At 30.6% G+C, this 18,002-nt stretch overlaps 1 protein-coding gene across 1 annotated transcript in view; it reads left to right on the top strand.

The window, feature by feature from the left end:
* Nucleotides 1-18,002, top strand: part of Nak (Numb-associated kinase) — a 150,304-nt gene that overhangs the window by 27,437 nt on the left and 104,865 nt on the right. Inside the window, exon 3 of the mRNA XM_075359740.1 lies at nt 13,259-13,392. Within this exon, the coding sequence (XP_075215855.1) occupies nt 13,259-13,392 (134 nt within the window). The remainder of the gene's footprint in view (nt 1-13,258; nt 13,393-18,002) is intronic.

Genomic DNA, 18,002 nt, shown 5'->3' with positions numbered 1-18,002 from the left:
ATTGGCTCAAATCAAACTTTTAAATTAAATTAAAAAAAAAATGAAGGGCATTAGGTCTGACTTCTATTCATTCTCTTCAGTAATAAAAAGATTCAGGCAACACTGGCTAATAAAAAAACACTTTATCAGTGTTATTTAAATGGAAATATTATTTTAATTATATTTTTATGATTTATAATCTTAGCCTCTGATTAATTAAATTAGATTTTTGTTGTTACATAAGTATCCAAAACCTGCTTTATAATCTCCAATGCTGAACAGGAGGTCATAATACTAAAATAAATTCATAAAGTTATGAAGATATTAACTATATCTACATTCTTATGTAGATTTTAACTATATTTACTCGCGAATGAATCTTTTATCTTTTCTGTTTCCTGTCTGTGAATCTTAGTCATTTAAAGTTTTTAGAAGGCTGCGTTTTATTTATCTTGCAGTGAACCACGTCATTATTTTACATAAAAACTTAACTAGCATTAGTGTTCAGCAAATTTCCTTTTATTTAGATAATTCTTTAAATTCAACCCTTTTCTCTGTTGATGAGATTGAAAATTAACTCTAAAGTTTTACCTATTTTATTATTTATTTATTCTCTTATAAAAAAAAAGTAACTAATAAATTTTTTTTTTTTTTTTTTGTCTTCAGTCACTTGACTGGTTTGATGCAGCTCTCCAAGATTCCCTATCTAGTGCTAGTCGTTTCATTTCAGTATACCCTCTACATCCTACATCCCCAACAATTTGTTTTACATATTCCAAACGTGGCCTGCCTACACAATTTTTCCCTTCTACCTGTCCTTCCAAAATTAAAGCGACTATTCCAGGATGCCTTAGTATGTGGCCTATAAGTCTGTCTCTTCTTTTAACTATATTTTTCCAAATGCTTCTTTCTTCATCTATTTGCCGCAATACCTCCTCATTTGTCACTTTATCCACCCATCTGATTTTTAACATTCTCCTATAGCACCACATTTCAAAAGCTTCTAACCTTTTCTTCTCAGATACTCCGATTGTCCAAGTTTCACTTCCATATAAAGCGACACTCCAAACATACACTTTCAAAAATCTTTTCCTGACATTTAAATTAATTTTTGATGTAAACAACTTATATTTCTTACTGAAGGCTCGTTTAGCTTGTGCTATTCGGCATTTTATATCGCTCCTGCTTCGTCCATCTTTAGTAATTCTACTTCCCAAATAACAAAATTCTTCTACCTCCATAATCTTTTCTCCTCCTATTTTCACATTCAGTGGTCCATCTTTGTTATTTCTACTACATTTCATTACTTTTGTTTTGTTCTTGTTTATTTTCATGCCATAGTTCTTGCGTAGGACTTCATCTATGCCGTTCATTGTTTCTTCTAAATCCTTTTTATTCTCGGCTAGAATTACTATATCATCAGCAAATCGTAGCATCTTTATCTTTTCACCTTGTACTGTTACTCCGAATCTAAATTGTTCTTTAACATCATTAACTGCTAGTTCCATGTAAAGATTAAAAAGTAACGGAGATAGAGAACATCCTTGTCGGACTCCCTTTCTTATTATGGCTTCTTTCTTATGTTCTTCAATTGCTACTGTTGCTGTTTGGTTCCTGTACATGTTAGCAATTGTTCTTCTATCTCTGTATTTGAACCCTAATTTTTTTAAAATGCTGAACATTTTATTCCAGTCTACGTTATCGAATGCCTTTTCTAGGTCTATAAACGCCAAGTATGTTGGTTTGTTTTTCTTTAATCTTCCTTCTACTATTAATCTGAGGCCTAAAATTGCTTCCCGTGTCCCTATACTTTTCCTGAAACCAAATTGGTCTTCTCCTAACACTTCCTCCACTCTCCTCTCAATTCTTCTGTATAGAATTCTAGTTAAGATTTTTGATGCATGACTAGTTAAACTAATTGTTCTGTATTCTTCACATTTATCTGCCCCTGATTTCTTTGGTATCATTACTATAACACTTTTTTTGAAGTCTGACGGAAATTCCCCTTTTTCATAAATATTACACACCAGTTGGTATAATCTATCAATCGCCTCCTCCCCTGCACTGCGCAGTAATTCTACAGGTATTCCGTCTATTCCAGGAGCCTTTCTGCCATTTAAATCTTTTAATGCTCTCTTAAATTCAGATCTCAGTATTGTTTCTCCCATTTCATCCTCCTCAACTTCCTCTTCTTCCTCTATAAAACCATTTTCTAATTCATTTCCTCCGTATAACTCTTCAATATATTCCACCCATCTATCGACTTTACCTTTCGTATTATATATAGGTGTACCATCTTTGTTTAACACATTATTAGATTTTAATTTATGTACCCCAAAATTTTCTTTAACTTTCCTGTATGCTCCGTCTATTTTACCAATGTTCATTTCTCTTTCCACTTCTGAACACTTTTCTTTAATCCACTCTTCTTTCGCCAGTTTGCACTTCCTGTTTATAGCATTTCTTAATTGCCGATAGTTCCTTTTACTTTCTTCATCACTAGCATTCTTATATTTTCTACGTTCATCCATCAGCTGCAATATATCGTCTGAAACCCAAGGTTTTCTACCAGTTCTCTTTATTCCGCCTAAGTTCGCTTCTGCTGATTTAAGAATTTCCTTTTTAACATTCTCCCATTCTTCTTCTACATTTTCTATCTTATCTTTTTTACTCAGACCTCTAGCGATGTCCTCCTCAAAAATCTTCTTTACCTCCTCTTCCTCAAGCTTCTCTAAATTCCACCGATTCATCTGACACCTTTTCTTCAGGTTTTTAAACCCCAATCTACATTTCATTATCACCAAATTATGGTCGCTATCAATGTCTGCTCCAGGGTAAGTTTTGCAGTCAACGAGTTGATTTCTAAATCTTTGCTTAACCATGATATAATCTATCTGATACCTTGCAGTATCGCCTGGCTTTTTCCAAGTAATCAATTAAATAATAATCAATAAATAATAATAATAATCAATAATAATAATCAATTAAATTTGTAAAAGTTAAAAAATGTCTACCTGATATTATTACTCTAAGGTGTCATAAAATAGTTAGATCTCAACTTGTAGTTTGAAAAAAAAATTATCAAAATAAATTTTAAACGTATTAATTACCTGCCTCTTTCCTCTTGCTAATTAAATATCTTATCTAACAATAAAATATTAATGTTTTCAATTATCAAATGTATTCTTTTTGAATAATCTAAATCGGAATTTAACTGGAGTAATCTTACTCTGATAACACTTCATTTAGCAAACAATTGTAGAACTATTCTAACCTTGTTTAGTAAACAGTAAAAAATTTAATTTGGTTGGGGTGGATGAAATAGCAAAAAAAGTAATTTGAGCTACAATGCACTTACAAGGTCTGTAATTTCTGGCAATCGTTCATCAGAAAAAAATGTACAAGTTCAAATACACCAATATAGTTTTTAAAAATGTACAAGTTTAAAACGAATATATTTTCCTTTAAAAATGCTGTAATTTTACATAATTAAATCAGCATTGAGTTAGAAGTTATCAAAGGATATTATTTAGGTAAATGTGAAGAAACAGTATTTCTTACTTCAAAATAAAATTTTGAAACCAATTACTAAAAATAAATCAATGTATTACATTACGTAAGTGGATGTTGTATAGTCTTGACTTAATAGTACTTACAGTGTAATTGTCAGTACTATCTTATTTGTAGGTAAAAAATTAATGTTTTCAATCATTAAATGTACGAGGTTTGTTTTTAATTACACACCGTTGATATTTTTTAGTCACGTGTGGTTGGGCAGCATTGTGTTCCGCATAACCTCCTCTATATCACCTGTGTTCTTAGATTTTGATATTTCATTTAGTTTTCATGTTATTGTTACTCGAGTGTAACGTGTTTTAGCGATTTTTGTAATGTGCATTTTTCAGGAGCGACGATTCAATGATTTTTATGATTTAAAAGTGGTCGTCAGTCAATTGACGATAGCTTTCGACTTCAACTGATGACACACACGTTCAGCAAATCAACAATCTGGTGCAAATCGCCCAAGAGAATTTGCAGAAAGAGTTAGCATCTTGATTGAATCATGCCATGACATTTTGACTGAAAAATTAAACGTGCATAGAGTTGCATCAAAGTTTGTGAACAAGCCGATGACGATGAAACATTGATGTATATGATCGTAACTGGAGACAAAAGCTAGGTTTGTGGCTACGACATTGAGACAAAAGTTTAATCATCAAAAAGTATTACATTACCAAAATTGCTAACACTTAAACATGTATTCAAATAATAATAACAAAAACTAAACAAGATATCAACACCCTAGGAACATGTTGCAGAGGAGGTTATACGGAACACAATACTGCCAACCGCACGTCACTAAATATCTCCGTTGGTGAGTAATTTTAAAGTTCGGTTACTTTTTGAAAAGACCTCGTATTCTTTTTGAATAATCTAAATTTGAATTCAACTAAATTAAACTGGGCTAAACATTGATGATTGCTAGAAATTTTTTTTTATAAATACAAGGAAAGGAGCCAGGATTAAGTATTAAAAAATGATTAGTTGTTATGAAAGGTCTGAAATGGCATCGAACAATACAATTAATCAGAACTGCTGGATGATGCAAATCTAAAATGAGTCAGAAGATGGGTTTCTTAAAAATCTTTCTTTTTCATTGTAGCCTCCAGAACCACAGTAAGGTTTTGTTTACTTCACAGGATGAATGGGGATAAAACGTATGGATTTAAATGAAGTGTAGTCTTGTACAGTCTCAGGTCGACCATTACTGAGATGCGTCGTTAATTGAAACCCAACATATATAAAACACCCAGGCCTAAAATGTTGTGGCCAAATTCTAGGAAGTGATTTTACTTATACTGAAGAAAATATTTGATAATCACCGTTCACAAATTTCAAAATGGCTGCATTGTAAAATATTTAATATCTGACGAATTACTAGATTTATCACATTATCTTGTACAGTAAAATTTTCGAGGCATTTTTTTGGTGAAAAAAACGACACCTTAATAGAAAAAACCTGACGACAAAGTTATTAAAAAAATAAGCCTCAACCGATATGGGGGCCATCTTGTTTTTTTTAATTATCGTGACATACTTTATAACTAAATCAAACTTTCTGATTAAAATTGCTAAAAATGCCCACACTTTAATACTAGAATAATCTGTCTTTTTAAGCTAGATTATCAATAAAACAAAATAATTTTTATAAATTGAGTAATTTTTATTAATGAAAAATACATCTAAAAAAAATTTTATTTTAATAATTTTTATCATTGAAACAAAATTAGCATAAATGAATCATTACATCTTTATGTAAGTTAGGTCTGTTTTTTGTCTTCAGTCATTTGACTGGTTTGATGCAGCTCTCCAAGATTCCCTATCTAGTGCTAGTCGTTAGGTCTGTATAAAATAGAAAAGGTTAAATTCTGAACTGAAAAAATAAAAAAAACAGAATTTTATCTGTATTATTTTTTAACTACATGTTTGGCAAAAAACAGCCAATGCAACAAAAAAAAAAAAATTACTTTCAGTGCACTTCAAACGCGTTTTCTTTGAATATGATTGGTAATATTTTCTGGCAAACTGATGCGTACACAATTGGCAACAAGGTGCACAGTGACTCCGTCCAGCTGTATGAATTTCACGATTCACAGAGAGCACAAGATTTTTCACTATTATATTTTCATCCTGTAATAATTCTCAACGAAGGCTCTTCTGTAATCTGCTATGAAATGTGTTTCCTGTTTGTTGCTTTAGTAAATAAATAATGTGAATTTATAACTGCTAAATTACAGATACGATCGAAAACAAAATTTACCATTTCAAAGATTTTCTTAGTGATGAATTGTAGGGTGACATTTGATCAAGTAAATCAATAGCCGATTTACTTTTGTTATAATTAAGTATAACATTTGGCTTTAACATCACCTCATTTCGTTTAATCACTTCAGACATTCCAGAAATGTCAACAGTGTTCATCAATAGTACGTCATTGTCTTTCTATTTATATACCGTAACTTTATTGGAGCTTCTCACAGACAAATTCACCTTTCTGACGCTTTTAAATAACCGTCTTGATAATTTGTTCCTGTTGGCATGAAAAGTGCCAACGAAATGAGTTTTTCTTTTGATAAGTTCATGGGTCAACTAAATACGTGTATAAAAATTATCTGTTGATCTCGCAAAATCTATATAAAGTTCAACTAAATTTTTCGCAACCTTTTTGGTGAGCTTTTTACTATTCCATGCTTGCGTACCCCGATAAACACGCACGTATTCCTAAGTTGTAAGAAGGAGGAGCGCAAAATTTTGAAAACTTTCACTCGATATCGGTGTTCTTTATTCTTTATAAATTGTTTGAAAATGAGCCTTCCGGTAAAAGGAATGACCAGTTCATCTATGCAAAAATGTTTTTGAAATGTGTAACAAAAATTGAATTTTTCAACCATATGATTCAACAATATTTACTTTTAACATATCTAATTTTATCATCGATTTCTTCACAGAAGTTTTCAGTAGTAATACGAAACCGGTTATGGTAACATATATGTTCTCATACAATTTGACCAGAAATATAATTTTTTTTTACAAAGACAACTTTATCAGAGTTTCCCTGTATGTTTCCGATCAGTTGTGTTGTGTGAATTTTCTTAAGTCACAAATTGTTGAATAGATTGAGCAGAAGGGAATAATGTTTAAAACTTTTTTCCATTCCTGTATTTGCTTCAATGCTACAGACATCGATCAATATTTTGCTGATACACCGCTATTGAAATTAACAATTTACAAAAAAGTTATAATAAACATAAAAATTAAAAAACACGCAAATTTGTTGAAAATATTAAAATTTTTTCGTATTATTTGGATGGGCCTGACTAAATTACCACCAATTGTCAGCTGAAATATATTCAAAACGTATACAAAGGCAGCACAAATTTCTTTCATATAAAATTTAATGTCAAAAGTGGTCACTGCACAGAATAATATGAACTGTTCTTTTTAAGTTACTGGCGATTCATGAATTGAATTACACTGATATTTAATAGTAATGCTGAGTTAGATCATTCAATCTTCAGAAAAATCGGGCAATGAATTGCATATTTTATGGGTTTCCATAGTCAATGGAAGCCCCCGCTTAAACCCCCCTCCTATTTGTGTCACGACCACTATGTGTAAATGCGTGTTAATATACGTATAAACCTTATATTATAAATATTCTGCAATAAATTTATACTATAAAACTGTGTACAACTACCACTACCACATATGCGCGAATGTGTAATTATGCTAAGTATAAATTTGGAGATTTCTGATTATGTACCACCACCAGCACCACTTTGTGTGAATGCGCGTAAACTGATTTGCATAAAAAACGTACTACATCACTTTGCGTGAATGTGTGATTTTGTTAAGTCTAAATCGTGTGTGAGTACCACCACTGTGTGAATATGCGCGGGTATGTAAATCTATCAAAATCTAAATGTAATCCAAAATCGAAGGTCGATTTTGGTTGGGAATTCGTTTTCGAGGGAGTCACAATCGGCAATTCGTAATCGGGGTATTAACAATCGGGAATTCGTTATTGGGAGAGTCACAATCGGGAATTCGTTATTGGGAGAGTCACAATCGGGAATTCGTTACCGGAGAAGTTACAATCCGGAAGTCGAAATCGCTAAGTCGCAATCGGAAAGTCTATATCTGAAACATAAAATATCGCATGAAAAATTTTTATATTTTTTTTATCTACATTATATAATTTATCGATATATATCCTTAGCTGATGTAAATAATATCCTTCGAAATAAAGTGACTATATAAAAAAAAAATATTTTGTTTATTAAATACCATAAATTTTATTTTAATATTTAATAACAAAATTCTTTTTTTAAAAAAGTCTTTAAAAGTGGATTTTTTGAACGAACCCCCACTATGAAAACTAATTTGTACTGTTTATCAAAATTAACCTTTTTTATGGAACGATGAAAGTTGTTTTACTGAAAAAATCATTTTTTAAAAATTTATTTCAAAGTTGCATTTTATGAATCGAATTTATATTTGATTAAAATATATTGTTAACAAATATTTTTTTTTGTTGCAAAGTTTCTCTGAAAAGTTTTTTTTTTTAAGGAAAATGAATAGTTATATTTTTGGCATTTTTTGCATAAAAACATTGAATATGTCTAAGATTTTTAAAATATTTTTGATTAATTTAAATAACTTGTAAATTAATTATTTTTGTTTAGATTTGCATGCAATACTACTACATATGTGTTTTCATAATAGATTTAAAAAAATTTAGTTTATTTATAATAATATAAGAAATTGTTTTTACTTGCTTAACAACGTACCACTCCACTGAATTGGTTTTGAAATAATGTTTGTTTTGTTTTAAATTAAATGTTATGTATTTTAATGTTGCTTGGCAACAGTCGTACTGTATGTCAACAATAAAAAATTTATTTAATTATTTATTTATTATATTTCAGAAACATCTCTTTTGAATTTTGACTATAATGCAGAAAATTTGCGACCAAACTTTCATCTACTTTCTGTTATAAAAAACCCTTCTTACATATTTGAAATCAGCATTAAAACACAAGATTCAGCTATTAATACATACAAGAACAATACCATTTATTTAATAAAAGAAATCTGAACAGAAAAATCCAAAACTAAAACCAAAATTGTATTAATCTGATTTTAATCATGCTATATTTAGGCTTAATTTTGAAAACGAAAGCCAGATGATTCACTATGTTCAAATTCAATTTGGCAGGAAAGGGAGCGGAGCATAATTTAATTTCAACATTCTAAAACTTAGTAATATGTAATGAACATTGATTGTATTGTCGTCTCGTAACGACTCCGGTCCACTTTTCCTGTAGATTTATCCTCAAATTCAGTACAAAATGTTATTACTTTGCAACAATATAAAAAGAAGAATATAACTGAATAGTCTTCAGTTTCGCCTGAAGTGATGTTTAACCATGAATATCTAAACGTGTAAGGGTAGACGCTGAAGTGGGAGGAGGTATTTCATAGACAGTTTGATGTAACTTGTTATAAAGTGAGCTTACCGAACTGTGTGTTCATTCTAGCACCTGAAAGGAAACCTGTTATTATAGTTTACTAGAAGTGCTCAAATATATTTTTTGTAATTTTCTCTATTTGTTTAAAACAACTTATTGCCTGCAAGCACTAAGCGTCAATGATCAACTAAATCTGAAGTGTACCACCATCCCAGGAGAAAGCCTAACAACTAGTAAAAAGAATTTAACAAGACAAAAATCTTCATCAAAGGAGACCAGTTGATAATATGCTGGCTAAAACATCGACCTTTAAAATATGATAGAATTTTAATAAAAATCTTTACAACTAGTGTATAGACAAAAATATTGTCGCAATTTATATATTAAATTGAAGGATTATTTACAAATTTCAAATCACATAACTATAAAAAGTTAAACACTAACAGTAAATACAACATGGTTTTATTTTGTATGAAACTATGGTTTTATTTATTTAATATGAATTCTTAATAAATTGATAACCAGATTGTACAAAATGTTATGTATATAACGTTACAAAAAAGAAACCTTAAAAATGATAATACTTTAATAACGCTAGTATACAATATTTTGATCAAGAGCACCCAGAAGTGGTTACTATTATGTATTTTCCCTTGAATGGAAAAATGTTAACAGAATTTTTCTATCACCTTTAGATTTCAAATTACACACTGTTCAGTGTTATATATATTATGCAACTTATGCAATTATGTTATGGTATTACGCATTTATAGTACATAAATGAACAGAAATATTATATTCATTAAGCTGTAAATATTTATTGAAATAAATTTGAACTTGGAAATATTCAAAATGTTTTCCCAGATTCAGCTCTAATTGTTTAGCACTAAAAAATATAATCTTTTCGGTCTTCAAATTTTTTTCTAATAGTATATTAATCATAAATTTGAAACTAGTCCTTTTAGTTGCAAGTTTATTTAAATAATAATAAGATAACTATTTTTGTACTGTATTTATTTTTTTATATATTAAATATTTGTAAAATGTATTATATATAGGGGCGTGGTATTTTTTTTGTAATATTAGTTAAACAATCTTTTTTGTATAGATTAAGTTTTATTAAAGATTTGCTAATAAGTTTGTTTATTTACCATTTATTTCTGTAAGAGAGAATAAAGTAGTTAATTGCTTAGTACACTACATAATTTATTATGATTTTTTCTTCTATGGTTTCTTCATTGTATCTAAATTGTTGTGAATTGAATTGAAAAATGTTACTGTACATAATAAGAACTCTTGACAGAATAATCAATTTCATCGCTGTACTAATTTAAACAAATACTCCCAATTTAAAAGAAAAAGAATTTGTAGATCAAATAAATTATTGTTAATTTCATTATTTATATCTATATTAGACTTTATTACTTCTGTAATTTCCAATAACTTAGAATATAATTGTAATATTTCGCTTTTCTTCACATTCATTGATTTGTTTTTATAGTAGTTCTCTTACTATATTAGAGAATAGGAAGCCGCTAACACGGATGTTGGCTTTGAGTTTGGAATGGTATTAAGCATGTCTACAAGAATATGTGTGTATGTGGTTCATGTGCCACATACTTGAAGCATTTTATTTCTGAGATACTCTGAGTACAAACTTTGAATTACAGTTAATCAGTACAAGTTCCATGCTTTTAGGCACATGCTCTTATTTTATTTATTTATTTTTTTAATGTTTCATTATTTTATGGTTGAACTTGTACTTAAAATACTTTTTTTTTTATGTTTTATAGAGCAACTTTATTATAAATAATTTCAGTATTTATTTTATATTTAATTTATTATTTTATAATACATTTAATAATGTTAATTTTTATAATGCAAATTTTTATATATATATAATTTCAATATGGATATGTGATACTGGATTAAAGTAAAGATGTGATAGACTTTATGGAACCCTACGCATGGTATCTATGTTTCTGAGAAGTGGAGAGTAAAGATTACGTAACCGTAATTTAAAAATGACAATGTACAAAGAATTGAATGAGAAGTGTAAAAAAAGTATATAAACAAATATTTTGTTGTGAAAAAAATTCAGGAAATACATGGAAGTTTTCGAAAAAAATTAAAACAAAAAAAAGTTGAACAATTATTGTCTGAATTGGGTGTTTGAAATATTTCTTTTTTGTTTTAAAAATGGTTCAAAAAAATTTAATGAACCATCAAAAACAATTTATTCTCAAGTTATTTTTAAAATCTTTAGGACTATTTTAATAAAGTAATAGTTTATAGCTTATTTAAGCATTTCTTTTGATTTACATGTTTTTGTTGTTCATCATCTGATTGTAAAAATGCCATAGCAAATGATTTTTTTTTTTACTGTTTAATAAGATACTGCTTAACATTTTCTACTATACAACCAAACCTACTGCAAGCAGCAAAAATCATAGTTAATAAAAATACTGCATACCAAACATTTAGTATTGTAAACTGGGCAGAATTCTTAGCATGCGTACTTAAAAGGTGTAAATTTCAAAGTTTTTGCCCGTAAATGAATGTGCAAATACAGGGTCATCGAAAATCGTTGCCGCAATTTATAAAATATTGTATCTCAGAAATTACTAGAGATAATCAAACAAGTATTTTTTTTTTAAATTTACAACTAAAATTTTTTTTACTTACCTAAGAATATTTCAATATGAGCTTCATTGGTCACTCTGCCAACATCCAGCTGATATTTGACTTCTGTCCAAGTTCACTGGATCATCATAGGCGTAACTGGCAATTGCAATGATGATGTGTTGTCTTAAATGTTGTATATTGCTGATTTTTTCACTGTAGACAATGTTTTTAATGTATCTCCATAGAAAAAAGTCTAGGAATGTCAAATCTGGGCTTTTCAGAGGCCAAAATAGAGGACTGGGGCCCTACTAATCCAACGATTAGGAAATCTTTCATTGAGGGCACGTCGAATGCCTAGGCTAAACTGTGGCGGCGCCATCTTGTTACAGAAACGTTAGTTTCTTGTTCAATTTGGTCAGCTTGCTGGAAAATGTGTAGTTTTAGCATGTCTAAATAATCATTCCCTGTGATAATAGGCTCATGAAAAAGGAATGGCATAGTCTCAAAATTGGACATCAAACTGCACCGCATATTTATTTTTGGGGAATCTCTGATGTACTCAATAATTTCGTAGGGTTGCTGAGATCCCCACATCCTAAAATTATGCTGGTTCATACAACCACTGACATGGAAAGTCTCTTTATCCTTAAACATAACACATTTTGTCATTGTCAATGTTGTTAAGCATTTTTCTTGCGAATTCAACAGATTTAGGACACTCCATAGGTTTAATTTGATTTATTAGCTGAATTGTGTAAGTGTGAAGGCATAAACGCTAGTGCAACACATTTTGAATAGTTGTCTTTTGAGTTCCTAACTGTTAACTTCACCTAGAAATTTATTTTTTATGGCCTCTTAAACAACTTTGGCTTATATCCTAACAGCTTTGTCACTCATTTTGGGGTGTCCAGGAGACTTTTTCACTTCCATGTTGCCAGATTCCTTAAACTGCTCACACCATTGTCTAATGCTGTTTGTATGAGGAGGATCATTGTCATAAATATACCAGAAAGTCCATTGAACAGTTGCAAATGATTTATACTTCACTAACCACAAAATGCATTCTGCTTTCTGCTAAACTGTCACCATTGCACTGACTGGCAGGGGCATTGTGCCATTGTGCACATCAGGTCAAGGTCATAGCTTGTCACCTCTAAAAAAAAACTTGATAATATCTCAATTATTTTGCAATTCCAATAAATAATTTATCTCAATTAGTTATGATTTTTTTTTTTTTTTTGTTGCTGGAACCTTTTCCAATGACCCTGTATTGCCTGTTGCAAGTATGTGAGTTTAGAATGTTTATTTTAAGCTAGGTTTGTTGGTGACAAATTACTTAGAAAACTGTATTTCAAATTCTGCAACATTGTATTTTAAGTACATGGCATTTCAAGAACTTGTTCCAAATATCTGTTAATGGCCAGCGAATGGTTACATAGGTACTTCAAACCTTTTCAATAAGAATAGTAAATAAAATTTTTCATCATTAAACGTTACTAACATCTATTAATTAATTTATTTATTAGTACTTAATTACAAAATGTATTATTTTTAATGAGAATAGCTAATATTAAAGCTAAATTTTATTATAATCCAGTAATTAATTTTTGTATTTGTTTTAGAGCAATTTAAGTGGCCATAAGAATATTATTGGCTACGTTGATTCAAGCATTACACATACAGGTAATGGCGTGTATGAAGTGTTACTATTGATGCCTTATTGCCGGTTTCATGTTCTACAAATGATGAATTCTAGGTGAGGTGATTTATTTTTATTGTTTTGTGTGTGGGTATGGGGTTGTGGGAGTATGAAACTTAAAAGAGTATAGTACTGTATGTGTGGGTAGCCACATATAAAAAATATTTAATCTTTTTAACTTTTATGAATACATATTTTTATATGTTTAGAATTATAAGTTTAAAATTTTTAATGTGTGATTTTTAAAAAAAGAATGTTTTATTAACTGATGATGAGGGAAACCATTGAAAGCGCTTTTATATAATAACAATAAGAATAAGGTAAGAAGCATTATTGAATTCTGTACTCTTGGTGGTCAACTTTTTATACTTTTGTCTTTGACATAATTAGTACAGAGGGGAATATGGGCAAATACAATAACAAGAAAAAGAATTTTTTTTTTTTTGTCTTCAGTCAAAAATTCAGTTACTAAATTATACTTCGTGCAAAACTCTATAAGTCGGTCCCCTCTTTCATTCCTTTTGCCCAGCCCGTATTCACCCACTATATTTCCTTCCTTGCCTTCTCCAATGCTTGCATTCCAATCTCCAACTATTATTAAATTTTCATCTCCTTTTACGTGTTTAATTGCTTCATCAATCTCTTCGTATACACACTCTACCTCATCATCATCATGGGCGCTTGTAGGCATATAGACGTTAACAATCGTTGTCGGTTTAGGTTTTGATTTTATCCTTATTACAATGATTCTATCGCTATGCGTTTTGAAATACTCCACTCTCCTCCCTATCTTCTTGTTCATCACGAAACCTACTCCTGCCTGCCCATTATTTGACGCTGAGTTAATTACTCTAAAATCACCTGACCAAAAGTCGCCTTCCTCTTCCCACCGAACCTCACTAATTCCTACTATATCCACATTTGTCCTACCCATTTCCCTTTTTAAATTTTCTAGCCTACCAACCTTTTTTAAGCTTCTAACATTCCACGCTCCGACTCGTAGAATGTTATTTTTTAATTTTCTGGTGACCCCTTCCTTAGTAGTCCCCACCCGGAGATCCGAACGGGGGACTATTTTACCTCCGGAATATTTTACCAAGGAAGGCACCTCCATTATTGTTATGTGAAAATGCAGAGAGCCACATTTTCTTGGAAAAAAAGCAGCTGTAGTTTTCCATTGCTTTCAGCTGCGCAGTACTCAGAGGACTGAGTGATGTTGATACGGCCGTTTAAGTCGTCCTGACTCACGCCCCTAACAACTACTGAAAGAGCTGCTGCCCTCTTTCAGGAATCATTCCTTAGTCTGGCTCTCAACAGATACCTCTCCGATATGGTTGCACCTTCGGTCCAGCTACTCTGTATCCCTGAGCACTCAAGCCCCCTCACCAACGGCAAGGTCTCATGATTCATAGAGGAGGAAGAAAAAGAATATATATATATATATATTTTTTTTTTTTAAAGCAATTCTTTTAATAACCATACTTCTCTGTACTGTACCAATACAAATTAATTTATATTTAATAAAATATTTATATGTATTTAATAAAAATTTTTTAACATAAAATTATAAGTGAATTAGTTAGATAAGTTATCATGGATTGGAAGTTTATGAGATTTTTGTAAGCTGATGATGCGAATCAAGTTCCCGCTTCTGTTTGTGTAATGAAATAAGGTAGGTCATCCTATTTCAATTGTTTTGTGCGTAGGGTTGATCTATTAAATATATATATAAATATTTACACATATCCTTACGCGTGTGTGAAATCATGTATGAAGTATTTATGATAGACTGACATACATAATTTAGTTTTAATGGGTTTTTTATGTATGTATAAAAATCCTTCTAATATTTTTAAATTTGTACAACCCTATCGTAAGTGTAGTACTAATATTTATAGGAATAACATTTTTTTTAATGTATACAGACTGACATGAAGCTTTTTAATATGAAAAGTTTTTTTTATTAATCTTCTGAAAATTGCCTCTGGTACTGAAGATATGAAAAATTAGTGCAGTTTACATAATTATTATAATTTTATTGCTTTCAAGAAATTGATCTATACATTTTATTAAATGTTTATCACATCCCCATCTTGCAAAAGTAGCAGCAGCTTTAGCATTTGGTTTTGGCTTTTTTTTGTGTGTCTTTTTATGTAGTAAAATTTAGATTCTTTGCCAACAAATTGCTTTGATCTCATGTAAAAACTTAAAATGTTTGTGGTTATGTGAAAACATGTGCAAATATAATGGTAATCTTTATTACCCCTTTTTTATCTTTAAATTCCTTCTATCTTAATATTTATGTTTACTTAACTGAATTCTCCAAATGACTGATTCTTTTTACAGCTGTGATTTGGTTATTATTTCGGGTGAGCCTGATACCTCCAACTATTATTAACCCATTTGAATCATGTGACACCTAGAGGTTGTCACACGAGTTATTGACACAAGTAATATAACGATCTCAGGTCGCAGTGCTGCAGTGCTTCATATACATATATATATATATATTTTACTTTGTTTTTTATGTATCACAGTACGTACATGCTTAGAAGGTGTGTTATCATTATTATCATCACTTTCATCACTAGACTCACTAACTAGAACTATTAGTACAACTTTCTTCAGATTTTGATTCTTCATCATAAAAATCATTATATTCATTATCACTGTTTAGAATGCTTTCTAAACACTTTGTCAATTCTACCTCATCATCACCATGAAACCTTTTCTCTGCCATGATGGCTACTGAGGTCATAAAAAAAAATACGAACAAAGAGGTTATTTTATTTCGATAAGAAGCAGTGAGTGAGGCTAGAAAGGGGGATTTATGAAAATCACATGTCAACACTTCACTTCAGAATACATTACAATTCCATCTATGAGGTACAAACTGAAATATGTATAATATATATATATGTATCATAGATGGAATTGTAATGTATTCTTAATTGTAAAGTAGTTACAGTGCTTGCATGAAAAAAATTGTGAATTTTGTTTCTTGATTTTTAAGTAAATCAAGAAACAAAATTCACAAATTTTTTCATTGTTGTGATTAACACTTGTTTTTTTGTATGAGAATAGTATTTTTGTTTTTTAAAAGACTCACTCTAGTAATGATCTGTGTGCTTAGCCTGATTGAAGTTAGATATGGGAAGAGTTTGAATTTTAGAGGAAGGTGAGGAATCGAACTTCGATGAATTGGTTAATTTGAGAGTTGTAAGTTATGGTAGGTGGTTGTGGTTGGAAGAAGCCGTATGAAGGAGAGAGTAAGTTATGTAAATGTGCTGATAGAAATGTCTGCTAAGGCATTTGCTGCCTAACATGCGCTACGTATCAGAGCTCAACGCCTTATCTCAGCTCTAAATATACAATTACCTCCAGTCCTTATTGGTGCTTCATGTTATTATCCTCTTTGGCAGCTTTCTCTCGTTAATTACTGCTTTGATCTTTGTCAGTATATTAAACAGAACACAAATTCAGTTATCTTGCAAAACAAATTTTTGTGGTATTTTAAATAGCATGAATCCTGATATTACAGTTTATATGAATGGCCTAGAAACATTAATTCTGTTAGTTGTGGTTTTGTGATTGGCAACAGAACATACATGTTTGGCTTTCCCAGCATCACCAGTATTTTATTGCAAAACTGTATGCCATTAATAAGGCCTTACATTTGGATAGCCCAAAATTTCAACATGTTCTTTGTTGCTCAGATTCCATCAGTGCCTTACAGATAATTAGTGATGTATACTTCAGATATCCTGTTGTTTGTGAGATTTACTGTCTCATTTTGCAAATGACAAGACATAATACAACAGTGAGATTCTGCTGGATCCCCAGCCATACAGGAGTTTCAGGCAATGAGCGCACAGATAGTGTGGCAAAAGAGGCTTGTTTTCAGCCTTCTTTTACCAGATGTGTTTCTTCTAATGATATTGTCTGTTTCCTGAAGAGGGTAGTTCGTGATAAATGGCAAAGTGAGTGGGATGCTACCGTAAATAATAAACTTTTCCCAATTAAGAACAGTGTTTCACAGTGTAGCTCCTCTTGCAGAAATAACCATCGGGAGGAAATTATTATTTGCTGTTTGCAAATGGGACATACTAGGCTTATTCATGGATATCTGATGACTCAACAGATGCACTAGTTTTTACTCATTGTGATTGCCAACTAACACTGCACGTGCACCATATCCTTGTGGAATGTATCTGTTATGCGGCATTGCGCCACAAATTTAAACTAGGGACAAGATGTGAACTATGCTAGGGGGTAATGAAACACAGTTATCTTATGTTTTACAATTCTTTAGGACTGTCCGTTTATATTCCAATATTTGAATTACTGTGTTTCAGCTATTTATGCCATTTGTCGTAAATCAGATGGTAATTTTATTATCTTAATTAGATATATAGCGTGTTATGTCTTTGTGTTCTTTTTGACAGATTTTTTCATTTTAAGATGTATTTTAATTGTTTTTAAATATGTTTTTTTTAAATTAATGTTAAATTTTGAATTTTTAACATTTAGTTTTTTAATACACATACATCATGTTCAGGCGATAACACCGAAGTGTTTTTTGCATAGAAATAAAATATTTGCATCGATGGCATCCAGAAAGAGGCCAAACTGATAACTGTGATGTGTAATCAGGTTTAGAAGGTCTA

Source organism: Lycorma delicatula, chromosome 3 (assembly GCF_047948215.1).
Source record: "Lycorma delicatula isolate Av1 chromosome 3, ASM4794821v1, whole genome shotgun sequence".
Classification (NCBI taxonomy): Eukaryota; Metazoa; Arthropoda; class Insecta; order Hemiptera; family Fulgoridae; genus Lycorma; species Lycorma delicatula.
The sequence above is the reverse complement of the archived record's forward strand: the minus strand, read 5'-3'. Positions and strand labels throughout refer to the sequence as shown.